The sequence below is a fragment of the Penicillium lagena genome, assembly GCF_028827675.1.
Source record: "Penicillium lagena strain IBT 129212 chromosome Unknown utg000002l_segment0_segment0, whole genome shotgun sequence".
Lineage (NCBI taxonomy): Eukaryota > Fungi > Ascomycota > Eurotiomycetes > Eurotiales > Aspergillaceae > Penicillium > Penicillium lagena.
This window is the reverse complement of record NW_026623223.1, coordinates 5,176,137-5,188,858: the sequence shown is the minus strand read 5'-3', so window position 1 is coordinate 5,188,858 and position 12,722 is coordinate 5,176,137. Positions and strand designations below refer to the sequence as shown.

Below are 12,722 nucleotides of genomic sequence, written 5' to 3'. Positions count from 1 at the left end.
CGCGCGCACCTCAACAGTTCAATCTGTCTTTGCTGCAATTCATTAACAATGGCGCACAGCGCCATGGGCCGGTTACTAAGTGGCCAGCGCACGCTCTGCTCGCTGCGCCAGTCCGTCTCTTCCTTGACCCAGACTCGCGCCATGGGCACGATGAGAAAAGGTATATACGGTTGGCGGCCACCGTTTCCAATTGAATTTGCTAACAAGCGCTGTTTTGGAATACAGTTCCGCCTTTCAAGCCAACACAGGTTGAGGAACTGGACCAGGCCCTACATCGATTCCGAGAAGAACTCTTTATCCCCTTCAGTCTCCCCGGGCCCCAGCGAAAGACCATGTTCAAGCAAAGCAACGCCCAACGGTTGCTAGACGATCCAATAGCAGTGGACATCAGCGAGAACGAGCAGTACACCTTAAAACCATTGAATAAGGGCGCGATGCCGAAGCGAAAGGACGCAGTCAAAGTGCTGGACCTGATGGAGAGGAACAACACCTGGGAAAACCTCTTCCCTTTCACCGTTGGCCTCGAAACCGCGAACCGAAACTTCAAGCCCGATCAATGGGAGCGGATCATTGCTGCACTCGGCAAAAACAACAAGCTTCACCTTGCCGTATCATGTGCCCGGTATGCCAAGCGCACCGGTCTGCGCCTCAGCGATATGGACGTCGTCCGTCGTCTATTCTTTGAGATCCACCGTACTGCTCAGATGACCGACTTCGAGGACAAGAAAACTACAGATGCGCTCTCTCTGGCACACCAAGCCGTTAATATCATGGAGCAGAACCCAGAACACGCCGTGAAAGATGCATCGCGAGACCCGAAACGCCAGCCCTTTGTGATCGGTACGCTGCTGGAGCTAGCTGCGACGCGTGCTATGCTTGACTTAAACAACGTGGGAGGAACCGAGCAGGTTTTGATGTACGCGCGGAGGCTTCTGGCATGCTGGCCCCTAGGGAAGTTCACATTTGATCCCGAACACCAGGATCCCCAGTCCATTGACACCCGGTTGATGGAGGAGATTATCGTCTGGAATGGACTCAACATGGCAATCAAAGTTCCCGGTGTGGCACCAGCTAAGGATGTCTATGCCCAATTGAAGCAACGGAAACAGGATGTTGAAGCATTGATTAAGAAGCGTCTTGGTTCCCTGTCTAGGGAAGAAGCGGAGAAGAGACCACTCCCTGGATACCGTCAGGCTGTTGTGTTTTTCCAGGATGCCCTTCCTAAGCCCAAGGCTACCATGGAAACACCCACCCAGCGCGAGACTGGAAAGGTTGAGACTCCTAAGGCTGAGACGAGCGACTCATGAAACCATTTGGGCCGTCTATGCACTTGTATATTACTATCGTTTCAAACTTTATCTTGGATTTGGCCCCGTACTTCAAAAATGAAGATGCATTTATTTCCGATATTCACAACTGCTACGTATCCAGACATGTCCACAATGCGGCTGTATCTCATACATCGAAAAAGAAATGAACGCTAATGCACGTCCGAGCTTGGTCTACTTGATCAAACGTATCAAGGACACAATTCCAGGGTGTTATCATTGCTGATACGTCCCTGAGCGACAAGAGTTATAGACGGAGCGACAACGGCAGGGCCAGCCACAGTGATCTAGATAAAGTTAGTTCTTGCGATCAATTGCGCCAGGTGGACATCTCTTACCTGTCCCTCTACAAGCCCATCCCCGGATGCCGAAGATTCCGAGATATTGGTCAGAGTGATCTCGGTGCTACTCAAAGGAGCACCAAAATGACTCGGGCCATGCAGGCGTCGATAGTCGAAGGCATTAGTCTGCGCAACTGCACCCGCAATACCTGGTGCAGTCAGTGCATAAACAACACGTGCGCCGGTAAAGATCCGAAGATCAGTCAACTGCTCGCAACTCAGGCGGGTTGTGGGGCTGGCGTCGAAACGATGGGAAATGCACAACAAACGAAGTTTGTCGAGAGAAAGCTCCGCCGTCGGGCCAACTTGTGCGATTCGGCTGAAGATATTCTGCGATGGCATGTGCCCTGCATCCAAATTCCGTGCTTGGAGGCAACGCCCAAGACGAGATATTGGCCCAGTTTGAGGTTGCATGATTTTGCGGTGATAATCTGACATGGTGCCTGACGACGCAATGATCACTGTGGGAGACACGCCTACGGTGGCCAAAGCGAAATCTACCTTTTCCCCGGCAACTGAGTTCAACGCAATGGATGCGTTGGAGAATAAGGCAGACATGATCTGGCAGAGAGGGTAGGAGCGAGAAAGCGAGTCAATGGATAGAACGACATCGTCTGGGTTCAAACGTTCCGTTCGAGGCAATGCGGAGCCCAGAGCACCAACAGCAGACACGAGATTCTATATTTCGTCAGCACATTCGCGAATGAATCGTTATGAATCAGAAAAATACCTCGGGTTTGAATTCAATGAATTGACCGACTTCATCGGAAGAGGGCCAAACGGTGCTCACTGTAGGGGTCGTTGTGGTCGGGTCGTAGCTGGGCACTTCAAAGCCAGCAAGATCCTTGCCTGCCTCGACCAGTTCATGCCACACTGCTACCTTGAAGCTTTTCTTGGCGTCTTTAGGAACCTCATTCCAGTCCATATGGCGACTGCCAGACTTCGCGACCCAGAGTGCCAGCGACAGTTGCTTGTTCGCTTTCGAAACCGCGGACAGGTCGAGTGACCCTGCCTCTGCAATCAGAACATCCGCCTGGGCTTCCTTCAGGTGCGCGGACAAGATCTCGAGCGACAGGTTATGGGGAACAAGAACCGTCTTGAAGTCGTAAAAGGCACCCGCTAGATCGTAGAACATTAGCGCCAATACCACTCGGTCGGGGAACTTCCGTACCAAAGATAGCAGCCAACAGCTCAGTGGAGTCCGTTAGGCAGACTGCCACCGTCTTGGCCTTTGCTTTCTGAAGGTGTTGACCGATCACATTGATTTCCTGCGTCACCTGGTCCAGCGAACGCTCGACCATCTCCTTGCCCAGCACCGTATAGATCTTGCCCTTCTTTCCAGAGGGTGTCCCATCCTCTTTCAGGGCACCGCGTACAGCAGTCCTCCAAATATCCCGCAGGTCACCTCTTCGCCCGCCGGTCCATTTGGGGGCGCCGGGGTCCTTGACGTTTAATCCGAGACGCAGCGGGAATCCATGCGGCGTTTCCAAGCTTCGGTAGGTTGCCGACTGGCCTGACAGGCGGACCGGAGCTGCGGTGGACTGACGAGCCAGCAGGAATGGGTGAACATCCGGGTCTTTAGACGAGAAGACGGAGTACAGCGCAAATGCGGCTATGATACCGGCAAAGACGGTGGTGTAGACGTTCCAGTCCGCCAGTACATTGGCGACCAGAGCATCCAGCTGCTCCGCAAGCGAAGGATGAGAAGCCATGGCGGTGTTGTGTAAAAGAGCACTGTGTACAGTATGACGTGTGAGGGATCACGGGGGGGCAGACCGGATGCCGGGACAACCGTAAATCCGGCGATCCTGGTCGCGCCTTTCCCAGCCTCCAATCCAATCCAATCCGACCCGAAAACATTCGGCCTGCGACAACTCCTTCCGCCGCCCACCATGGCTTGCTGAAGACTTCCCGACAGTTTAGCGATACTCATTCGTCTCAGGTAAGTGCAAATCCCAGTTTTGGCTCCAGGTAAGTCCCCGCATACCCCCTTACTGTTGTTATGGGCGCAATGATTGACAACCGATGTACAGCTATTTTTCTCTCGTCTGCCCCTTATTCTCAATTCTTCTGTTTCCTCTCGTCGACCACAATGGCGACCCAATCACTACCCTCTACGCCTAAACCGGCCTCTGGAGTGGCCACTCCTCAGTCTGGCACCCCGGGAAAATGGCGCCATCCCCAGTTGAACGAGATCGTTCGGCGGCAAAATGCAGCTACCTTTGGCGATAAGAACGTGCGGAAGTTGGTTTGGAATGGAGTTGCATTAGTGATAGTTTGGGGGTTGGGGAATACGCTCAAAGTATAGTAAGTTGAAAGCCGTTTCCACGGCCGTGTCTACGATATACTGACTGGACCGACCTCGCACCAGCTCGCGCCAATTATTCAACAGCAACCCGTTCTACGATGAGTTCGGACTGGTCTTTCTGCAACTGTTTCTCCTCTTCAACATCCTCGCGGCCTTGTATCCTCTCTTCCGGCCCAAGGACGATCTCTCCGACATCCCACTCACCCCCACACAACGCGCTCTTCTTGGCCTAGATCCCACGGTGACGCCGCCAGTGACGCCTGGGACCACCTTCGTGACCCCTCCGCGATACCGGCTTTCGACCTCGCGCAAGGCCAGTCCGGCGAGCCGACAGAGCGTCTCGCCGATGTCTGCAACGCCCAGCTTCTCTGACCGTCGCGTCTCTACCGGGTCGCCTTTTTCGCCGGCATCGAGCCCTCTGCTGCATAAAGCTACTTTCAATGGAGGTCGCGAAAGTGGTCGAAGACAGAGCATTGGGTCCGCGTCACCTCTCGCGCGGTCCTCGTTCGGGGAGTCCAGCGTTGGGCCTAGTTCTCCGTCTCCGCTGGGAGGTAAGCGGAGGAGTTTGGGTTTGAGTAACAAGTGGCTTTATGAGAGAAGTAGAAGGCTTTCTGCTAGTAATGGCGCTCTTTGATTTTTCCTGGGTGGGTTCGGCCTGGATAGGTGCGCATACATAATGGTGTTCTTAGCGATAGTTGGTTTCTTATTAATTTTCTCATGAATGAGACCTCGAGTGCGTACGAGTAAACTGGTCACGAAGTGGAAAGGCGGACATGGCCCAACCGCGGTCAGCCAAGAATCAGGAACACCAAACCAAACAACCACTTTGCGCTTCAACCACCCGCCTCCGACAGCTGACCTCCCCGAGCACAGAATCAGCGCAGCAGCTACCCATCTACATGACGACCCTTTCGCTGTGATTACTTCTCCTCTCTGCAGCGATGGGGGCCTCCGAGTCCAAGCTCGTCTTCAAGCAGGGCATCTTCCGCCTCTCCGAGGAGCAGGAGATCCCTGCGGACGACCCTTACTGGACCAGGGTATGTTGGCTATTCCTGAGATTTGATCCCCAAAATCATCGGCGCTGACGGTCTGGGAAGTTTTGGGAACTCCCCGAATCCACAGAGGACGTCTTCAGCCTATTCACGCCCGCCGATATTCGACGAACCCGAGACCGTGCCTTATCGAACTTTGAAACACTGCTCTTGTCAGTAACATCTCGCCTGATCGTTCTTAAGAACCATCCTTCCTTCCCTGACCCCGACCTGGCCCCCGACCGCGATGCGCTCAACTGCATTCGCATCCTCACCCGGCTCCTCCCCTTTGTCTACGAAGCAGAACACCTGGAGGAATGGGAAGAGAAGTTCTTCTGGGCGCGGCGAAGGAAGAAGACCCGGCAGGCCCAGATCTCCGGGGAAGTGCTTTTTGACGAAGCACAGCCAGACGACCAGGACCGAACGAACCCGCGCACCGAAGAATATGAGGATGTCAAGCCGTTGGCCGAAGAGTTAATGGATACCTTATTGGAACTGCTGTTCTTTGCGGATTTTACTATCCCACAACTTCCAACGGCGAAAAGCAAGATCTCGTACTCGATCTGGCAGAGTGGTGTTGGCTGCAATACAGCGATGGGATCGAACAAGACCCTGGAAAGCAATCGATGCGAGATCCTGCGGCTGTTGTTGACCATCACCGGCAAGGCCATGTACATGCCTTCCAGTCAGTTGCCTTTTCGACACCAACTCCTGGCCCAGACTAACTCGTTTTAGGTACCTTGCCTGTGCAGGGTGTCAGGGCTATCACCTATATGACAACCTGCCAAGACAAACAGTCTGTTCTGACTCTCCTCTGCTCTCTTCTGAACACAGTATGGTCACCCACTATGTTTGACTTTGCGTCGCTGATCTGTACACAGGCCATGAAATACAACCCTGCATCATGGAGAGTCCCGTACGACCATGTTGTGTGGAAGGATCCGAAACAGATTCTAGTCATATATTGCTTGCAATTGCTCCTCGTCCTTCTTTTATATCCCATTCCAGAGGATGGTCGGGGAGCTCCACCGAAGAACTACTACCGTCATTACTTTGGCAGACTGCATCGGCCCCAGGATTTCCAGTTCCTGGTGGATGGGATGACGCGGATTCTAGACCAGCCAGTATGTTTTCCTGGTAGCGCCTGCTGGATCTTGTTGACATGAATATTTCTAGATGCAGGCTACAACTTCCTATCTTCCCGGGAGTAAAGGGCCGGTGAAGTGGGCGCCGGAGATGTTGATCCTGTTCTGGGAAACCGTGCAATGCAACAAGCGATTCCGGTCGTTCATCGTTGATTCCAACCGTTCGCACGATTTCCTCATTCTGTGCATTTTCTACGCCATGGAGTATCGACTGGATGCATCCAAACAAGGAATTGTTCGGATGTGCATTTTCATCCTCCAGACCATGAGTGTTGAGCCCACGTTTGCCAAGAGCTTAAACAAAAAGTTCGAGGCCCAAGAGACTCTGCCACAGTCGATACGCCTCATGAAATTCCGAGGCTCGTATGCCGACTTCCTGATCATGGTTCGTTTTCTGCTAGTCCCAAGGCATAGAGCAGCAGCTACTAACCTCCGTGCAGTCAATCCATACGCTCATGACAACGAGCAAGGGAAAACTAGATACCGTCTATCCCGCACTTCTGGTGGTCATCAACAATATCGCGCCATACATCGAGCACATCTCTCCGAGCGCCTGTTCCAAAGTCCTACAACTCTTCTCCTCGATGTCGGCACCCAGCTTCTTGTTGGCGAATGAAACTAATCATACGCTTCTTGCATCATTGCTTGATTTCATCAGCACTGTTCTGGAACACAAGTTCTCGGGTGTGTTTTCCTTCACTCTTTCGTTTTCTACTTTCTGACTCTCTCAGAAAACCCGTATCTCGTGTATGCAATCTTGAAATACAGGCAACGATTTGAGGCTGTGCGGGCCTTCACACTGGAAAGTGGTCAACAAGAGATCGAACGGCAGAATGAGAGAAGAAAAGCTGGGGGTGCCCAGAGCGACGTGGTCGCCAGCCCATCGCTTTCGCACTCCGAGGAAGACCTCCACACTCCCTCTGGCGCCCGGTCGCCCTTGACTCGTATCCCTGAGGAGAACAGTCCGTTTTCCATTGGTGGCGATGATGATTCCGATGATGATGGGGAAGGGCAGCACACGCCATCCCAGTCATCTCCCTCCATTCAAACCTCGCGAAGGCCATCCGTCTCTTCCACTGCGGAAGAAAGCAGTGTTCAACAGTTGAGGATTTCGGAGAAGGCACGGGGTAAGATGCCGGCAGGACGGCCGGGTCTTTCTCGGCAAAACAGTATGACCAGTCAGAGCAGCATGTCTGCTCTGTTCTCTGCCCCTTCTGCTGGCTTCACGCCGACTGTCCCCTGGGTAAGCTCTCTTCCCTTTCTTAGGCAAGCAAACATATTGACACTGCTCTAGCTCGAATCATGGCTGCCAGAGCTCCCCCTTCACACGACCCTAACCATCATCTCCGCCATTGCTCCTCATATCCCCGATGTAGCCCTCGAGTCGACTGCCAACTCCGAGGCACGGACCCTCATCACCAACCTCCCCTCTTTCGTCCACGAGCCGCAGGTCAAAAGCATCATCTCCGAGCCCACGTCGATCCGCGCACAGCCTTTCGAATGGTCTGCGCTGTCGATGGGCTGGTACGAGTCACTGCTATGGGGTTTCATTTTCTCGAGCGAGATGGTGGTCGGTTCAGCCGCGGGCGCAACACCAGGCACCGTGGGTGTGTGGAATGGCACATCGATCCGACTTTTCAGGGTTCAAGAGGCTGCCGCCCAGGGCCCTACGCTGTTTGCTCCCAAGGGGGCCGTCGATGCCGTCGGAAGCAACCTCGTTCAGCGCATCGGTAACCTCAGTCTCAGAGGACGCAACTCGATGTCTCAGGAGCCCCCTAGCAGTACGCCGTCGAGTGTTCGGGAAGTGTAGCGTGGCTGGCCTCTCTCACGCACGTCAGGTTCACCGGCTACTCGACTCTGCTGGGAATGGCTGCAATTGGTTATCATGGCGGCTTCTTGCAGAGCCGATAGAATTTAGCATCTAATGATTCAATGACCAATCGAGTCCCATTCCGTATTATGTAGATTCGTAGAATGGTGTGGTACCTCCTGGTATTTCGAGGTCATGTTTGATGTGCCCAGCTCGGGGATGACCGACCACGTGCACGGCCCGCCAAGGGGTGTGCAACATCTACCGATAACCATCACCAATTCCATTCCTGATGCGGCAGTAGCACCATGAACCCGTCGCTCATGTTGCTACTCTCTGGTTTTGTTGTTGCTCTCTTCGCCGGCCCCGAGCCCGCCATCGGGGCCATTACGTCTAGCCTACAGAGCATCTTGAGGAACACCCATGGCAGCAAAGAGTACGGCTATCCCACGGACCTCACCCGAGATATCTTGCCGGTAAGAGCGATGTCAACCATTCATTGCTTGTCGGAATCTTGTTAATAAATGAATGCGTAGATTCCTGTTCATTCTCACAAGTGAATTATCCAGTCTCTCCCATTCTAATGGTGACTGACGCCGTCCCAGTGATTACTGGAGAGATGAACCCTTTTGGACCGGTACGCGAAAACTTACCTTATGTCTTTTCTCCTGGCACTGATATACTCATCTTCCCAGGTCTTTCCAAGGGCTGCACATCCACTGAAGCCGATGTGTGGCTATACAATGGCACTCTCTACGTCCGTCTTTTGACCTGTTCCCAATGCCATTCTAACTGCAGTAGGTTGGCCATGATCAATCCGCCTTAACAGCGGAACGAACTCTAGCGTCTCTCTATATAAATCCGATTCTGGATGTTTTGGAGCGCCAGAATCCCGAGTCTCCCTTCGTGACGTCACCCACCAAGAAGTCAGTATCCTGCGCAAGATCCTACCACACGCTGAAAACCAGAAACTGAATGGACGACAGCGGCGTCTGGGACACCGTCCCCGACCAAACACTCTACTTCTTCATCGACGTGAAAACATCCGGGCCAGAGACCTTCGAGGCCGTCATCGCGGCTCTAGCCCCCCTTCGCGAGAAGGGCTACCTCACCACCCTGAAGAACAACAAAACCATCACCAACGGCCCAGTGACTATTATCGGCACGGGAGAAACCACTCTGGAGATGGTAGCCCCGATAGCAGACCGCGATTACTTCTTCGATGCACCACTCGCGGGCCTGAATGACCCCAAATACGCCGAGATCACATCCTTAGTATCCCCCATCGCATCAACGGACTTTGAGATGGCCGTCGGCACAATCACCGCTGATACAGAGCCCGTCCTGACAGATGATCAGCTCGGCGCTCTTCGTGAGCAGATCTCTACTGCCAAGGAACGCGGCATTGGCGTGAGATACTGGAATACGCCATACTGGCCTGTGCGGACAAGGAATCTGGTCTGGAGGACCCTGATTCAGGAAGGTGTGAAGCTGCTTAATGCGGATGATCTGGATGCTGTTGCGGCGTACTTCTAGAGAGGGTCTCTCGAGTGTTTAACTATTTATCTAGAATGGTCTGTATGTGTACTCTTTAATTACTTCAGGTTCGAACCCGTCTTTATCATGGTCATTTTTCGAAGCATCTCTCTGGGCTATTGAAACTCGACCATCCCTGAATTCCCCAGTTTTTTGTGATGTTGCTTCTGGATAATCCAGTATTATTTGCTGGTAGAAACTCAACTTTCTGATGAATCTGGGGGATATTCCCATCTTGGATGGGTTTGAAGTTGGGATAGATGTGAGGACATAGGGTCAAGGGGAACTTCTCCGCGATGGTGGTGGGTGCACAAGAGCCAAAAGAAAGAAAAGTCTAAAAGAGAAGGCCGGAAAGCAGACAAGAAAAGTGCAACCTGCGTGACTGCTTTCCTTCCTGCAAATGTTTGTTCAGTCTTTTGTTTCTTTTGCCTTAGCAGGCCCGGGATTCAGGCGTGATTCAGACAGGTCATCTAGGCACAAGAATGCCAGGTGCAATACAGTGAGTAGACTTATTTCTTATTATGCCCTCTTCTATTATCAAAATCGCAAATCATCCAACTAACGTTAACTCTGTATAGTTCATTGGTTCCTGGAATATATGGCGGTAAATCACGTGACCTAGACGACAACAACGCATCGCCGGCAGGGACTTTTCACAGCTTCACAAAAATTCTGTTCAGTACGATGTCTGTGGATGCAGATCTGGGGGATCTCCTAGCTAAGGTGCTCCCTATAGGGGTCGAGCTCACTGTGCGCCACGTCTCATCAACACCAAATCCGTCCCCAGCACTCTTCGCCGCAGCTCCAGGCCAGAACACTGAGCCGACATTCTGTGAAAATCACTTTCTGACCATCTCAATTGATCGTCCTGGTGATAATGGAGGCGAGACTATCGTGTTTGGAATGGAGGTGATGGTCTACAACACGGCCCACCTAACCACCATCTTCGTCTCCAAGGCCGACTCCACCGGACTCCTGCACCTATTGGAGCTGCCGCGCAAAGTCTCGATTTTGAGACTCGTCTCCACCACCTTTCTCTCATTTCTTGTGCGGACACGCCAGCGACCGGGTGTGCGCCTGGTTGTGTCATTGTTTGCGCGTGCGCAGAACCAGTACTTGTTCTCCGGCAGCATCGAGAACCCCACTAAACACGTTCTAGATGATCGTGGTCTCATTAAATGGTGGTGTCGAGCCATCGACCCGATTCTTCGTGAACAAGAGCCCGAGTCTATTGCGTCGGAACCCAAACGCCTCGGTCAAACGGCCGAGGCTTCCACAGCCTCTGCGACGGCGTACCTGATTGTTCCCGGCTGCGACAAATTCGAAACCAGAACCTTCTTTCCAACCACGGCCAAGTCCGACACCCAAGAGCGTCCTCGATGGCTTACCAGCTACCCGCTTCACCAACTGTGTCCCGACCCCAAGGCTCCTCCGCGCTGCTTGGTTCCTCGTCTTCCAGACGACCCTAAAACCCGTTTTCTGATTGATCTGGATGACGAGCTTCCAGAACCAGCTGAAGGTGAAAATACACTCTCTGATACCGGTCAATGGCGCAGCGTGAGGTCTTTAGATCAGTTTTGGGAGATGATGTCTTTCAGGCAGGAGTGCGCTGCCGGCCGGTTGGTGGGCTTTCTATGGCTCGTGATCAATCCTCCAGGTTTGGTAAACTCGATATCCATGGCGAGCCAAACATGCAGCTCGACGGAGGCCGGCCAGATCAACGATGGTGCTTCGGAATCGAAGAACGCATCAAACTACGATAAGCAACAGAACAGTTCTAGCGTCCATGAAACAATGGATGCTCCGGTGGCGATCTCAGATACAGCATCAGCTCCTGAGGAGCAACAGCAACAAAATACAACACCTTCTTTCGACCGTCACCCCGTCGGATCATCAGCTGAACTCCGATCCCAAGGCCAAGCTGCCGACGCCAATCCCTTCTACTGGCCAGAAGCCGGGAGGGGACACGTGGTGCTGAGCGAAGGCGACTACAAGAAAATGATGGACTCGTTCCTGGAATCCTTCTACGACGAAAAAGAGGCCATCACCAGCACCAAAAACTATGTCAACCATGTTGCTTGCCTTGCAGACCAGCTCTTGTGGGGCAAGCGAATTGTCGGCAATAGCATGTCGGAGAGTATTAGCACTCAGTCCTTGCAGCCGAGCAATGTTTTGGATCTTGGATTGGTTCGCAAACGGAAGAAGCCTGATGCTGAAGTGGACAAGAGTGCCGCTGCCGAGGGGGAGCGGGCGTCGAGCAAATCCCAAGATACTTCTCAAGGGGTCAATATGCTGAATGCCAGTTTGGTTCGGAAAAAGAAGAAGACATAGTTGGAGTGGGTCCAGCTGCATAATTACTAATGAGACATGTGTATTCCACGTTTGAGAGGAGCAACAGAATGAGATAGTTCCTTTGATCCAGCTAGAACCCATATCAATTATCTCAATTTGTTATCTTATGACTAGCCCATAGGTAAATCCGACGTACTTTTCAAGCCTTGTGCAAAAGTGAGTACCAGATTGAATACGGCATCTTCTATACTGGTTCAGTGAAGGTAGCAGAACCTTGAGGGTGAGACCGAATGAATAGACAAGGTGAATAAAGAAGCAGTATACATAGCCTTCCAGATGTGTTTGTTCCCTACCTCTTAAGGCGTAACGCAGAGGTGAAGCGGTGGGACGCGAGGAGATACATATGCAAACTAAGCAATTAGAACAATACTTTATTGAAGTGTGTAGCGAAAGCTTAACATCGACGCAAGGGAGAACCAATGGAGAGAGTGCTAAGAATACAAATATACAAGCGGGAAAGAAGTGAAGCAATGGCAAAAGTTGAACAGCGCCAGCGCTTGGCCCAAGATGTAGACCAATCCAGAAAAGAAGGCGTAGAAAGTCCTGGCGAATGAAAGACAAGAATTTGGCTACAAAATCTTTAAGTTTCTAACAAGGGTATTCCCCGCGCACGAAAGTGGATCTTTCCTTTCACTTCGTTTCGGGGCATTAAGTCACATTACGCCGTCTACACCACCCGTGTCACGAATACGAGGTCTTCTGGTCTAGATGTCGTCCATGACAAATCTGGTTGCGAGGGCTGACAAACGAGTCACTCGCAGCTTCTTATATAGTCTCAAAACAATTCCTCGAGGTTACCTTTTGCGTGCCATAAATTCCGACTATACTGCTGTGAACCAGGACTAAATTTGCAGTAGTAGATCACCGAAGT

General features: G+C 52.3%; 5 protein-coding genes across 5 annotated transcripts; 4 read left to right on the top strand and 1 right to left on the bottom strand.

Moving 5' to 3' along the window:
* Nucleotides 1-48: 48 nt before the first annotated feature.
* N7510_004940 (uncharacterized protein) lies at nucleotides 49-1,307 on the top strand (the record flags this gene model as incomplete). The annotated part of the gene is made up of 2 exons (XM_056976866.1): nucleotides 49-160; nucleotides 226-1,307. The coding sequence occupies 2 exons, from the start codon at nucleotides 49-51 to the stop codon at nucleotides 1,305-1,307; spliced, it is 1,194 nt and encodes a 397-aa protein (XP_056836822.1).
* A 212-nt stretch (nucleotides 1,308-1,519) lies between these two features.
* On the bottom strand, nucleotides 1,520-3,381 carry N7510_004939 (uncharacterized protein; the record flags this gene model as incomplete). Its single annotated transcript, XM_056976865.1, has 4 exons — nucleotides 1,520-1,615; nucleotides 1,667-2,347; nucleotides 2,400-2,788; nucleotides 2,841-3,381. The coding sequence occupies 4 exons, from the start codon at nucleotides 3,379-3,381 to the stop codon at nucleotides 1,520-1,522; spliced, it is 1,707 nt and encodes a 568-aa protein (XP_056836821.1).
* A 380-nt stretch (nucleotides 3,382-3,761) lies between these two features.
* N7510_004938 (uncharacterized protein) lies at nucleotides 3,762-7,963 on the top strand (the record flags this gene model as incomplete). The annotated part of the gene is made up of 10 exons (XM_056976864.1): nucleotides 3,762-3,976; nucleotides 4,041-4,528; nucleotides 4,917-5,014; nucleotides 5,075-5,693; nucleotides 5,744-5,841; nucleotides 5,890-6,132; nucleotides 6,185-6,538; nucleotides 6,594-6,837; nucleotides 6,885-7,396; nucleotides 7,448-7,963. The coding sequence occupies 10 exons, from the start codon at nucleotides 3,762-3,764 to the stop codon at nucleotides 7,961-7,963; spliced, it is 3,387 nt and encodes a 1,128-aa protein (XP_056836820.1).
* Nucleotides 7,964-8,271: 308 nt separating this feature from the next.
* Nucleotides 8,272-9,499, top strand: N7510_004937 (uncharacterized protein; the record flags this gene model as incomplete). Its single annotated transcript, XM_056976863.1, has 6 exons — nucleotides 8,272-8,439; nucleotides 8,500-8,519; nucleotides 8,569-8,600; nucleotides 8,659-8,720; nucleotides 8,765-8,889; nucleotides 8,950-9,499. The coding sequence occupies 6 exons, from the start codon at nucleotides 8,272-8,274 to the stop codon at nucleotides 9,497-9,499; spliced, it is 957 nt and encodes a 318-aa protein (XP_056836819.1).
* A 684-nt stretch (nucleotides 9,500-10,183) lies between these two features.
* On the top strand, nucleotides 10,184-11,830 carry N7510_004936 (H3 histone acetyltransferase RTT109; the record flags this gene model as incomplete). The annotated part of the gene is made up of 1 exon (XM_056976862.1): nucleotides 10,184-11,830. One exon carries the CDS (start codon nucleotides 10,184-10,186, stop codon nucleotides 11,828-11,830), a length of 1,647 nt encoding a protein of 548 aa, XP_056836818.1.
* Between the last annotated feature and the right edge of the window lie 892 nt (nucleotides 11,831-12,722).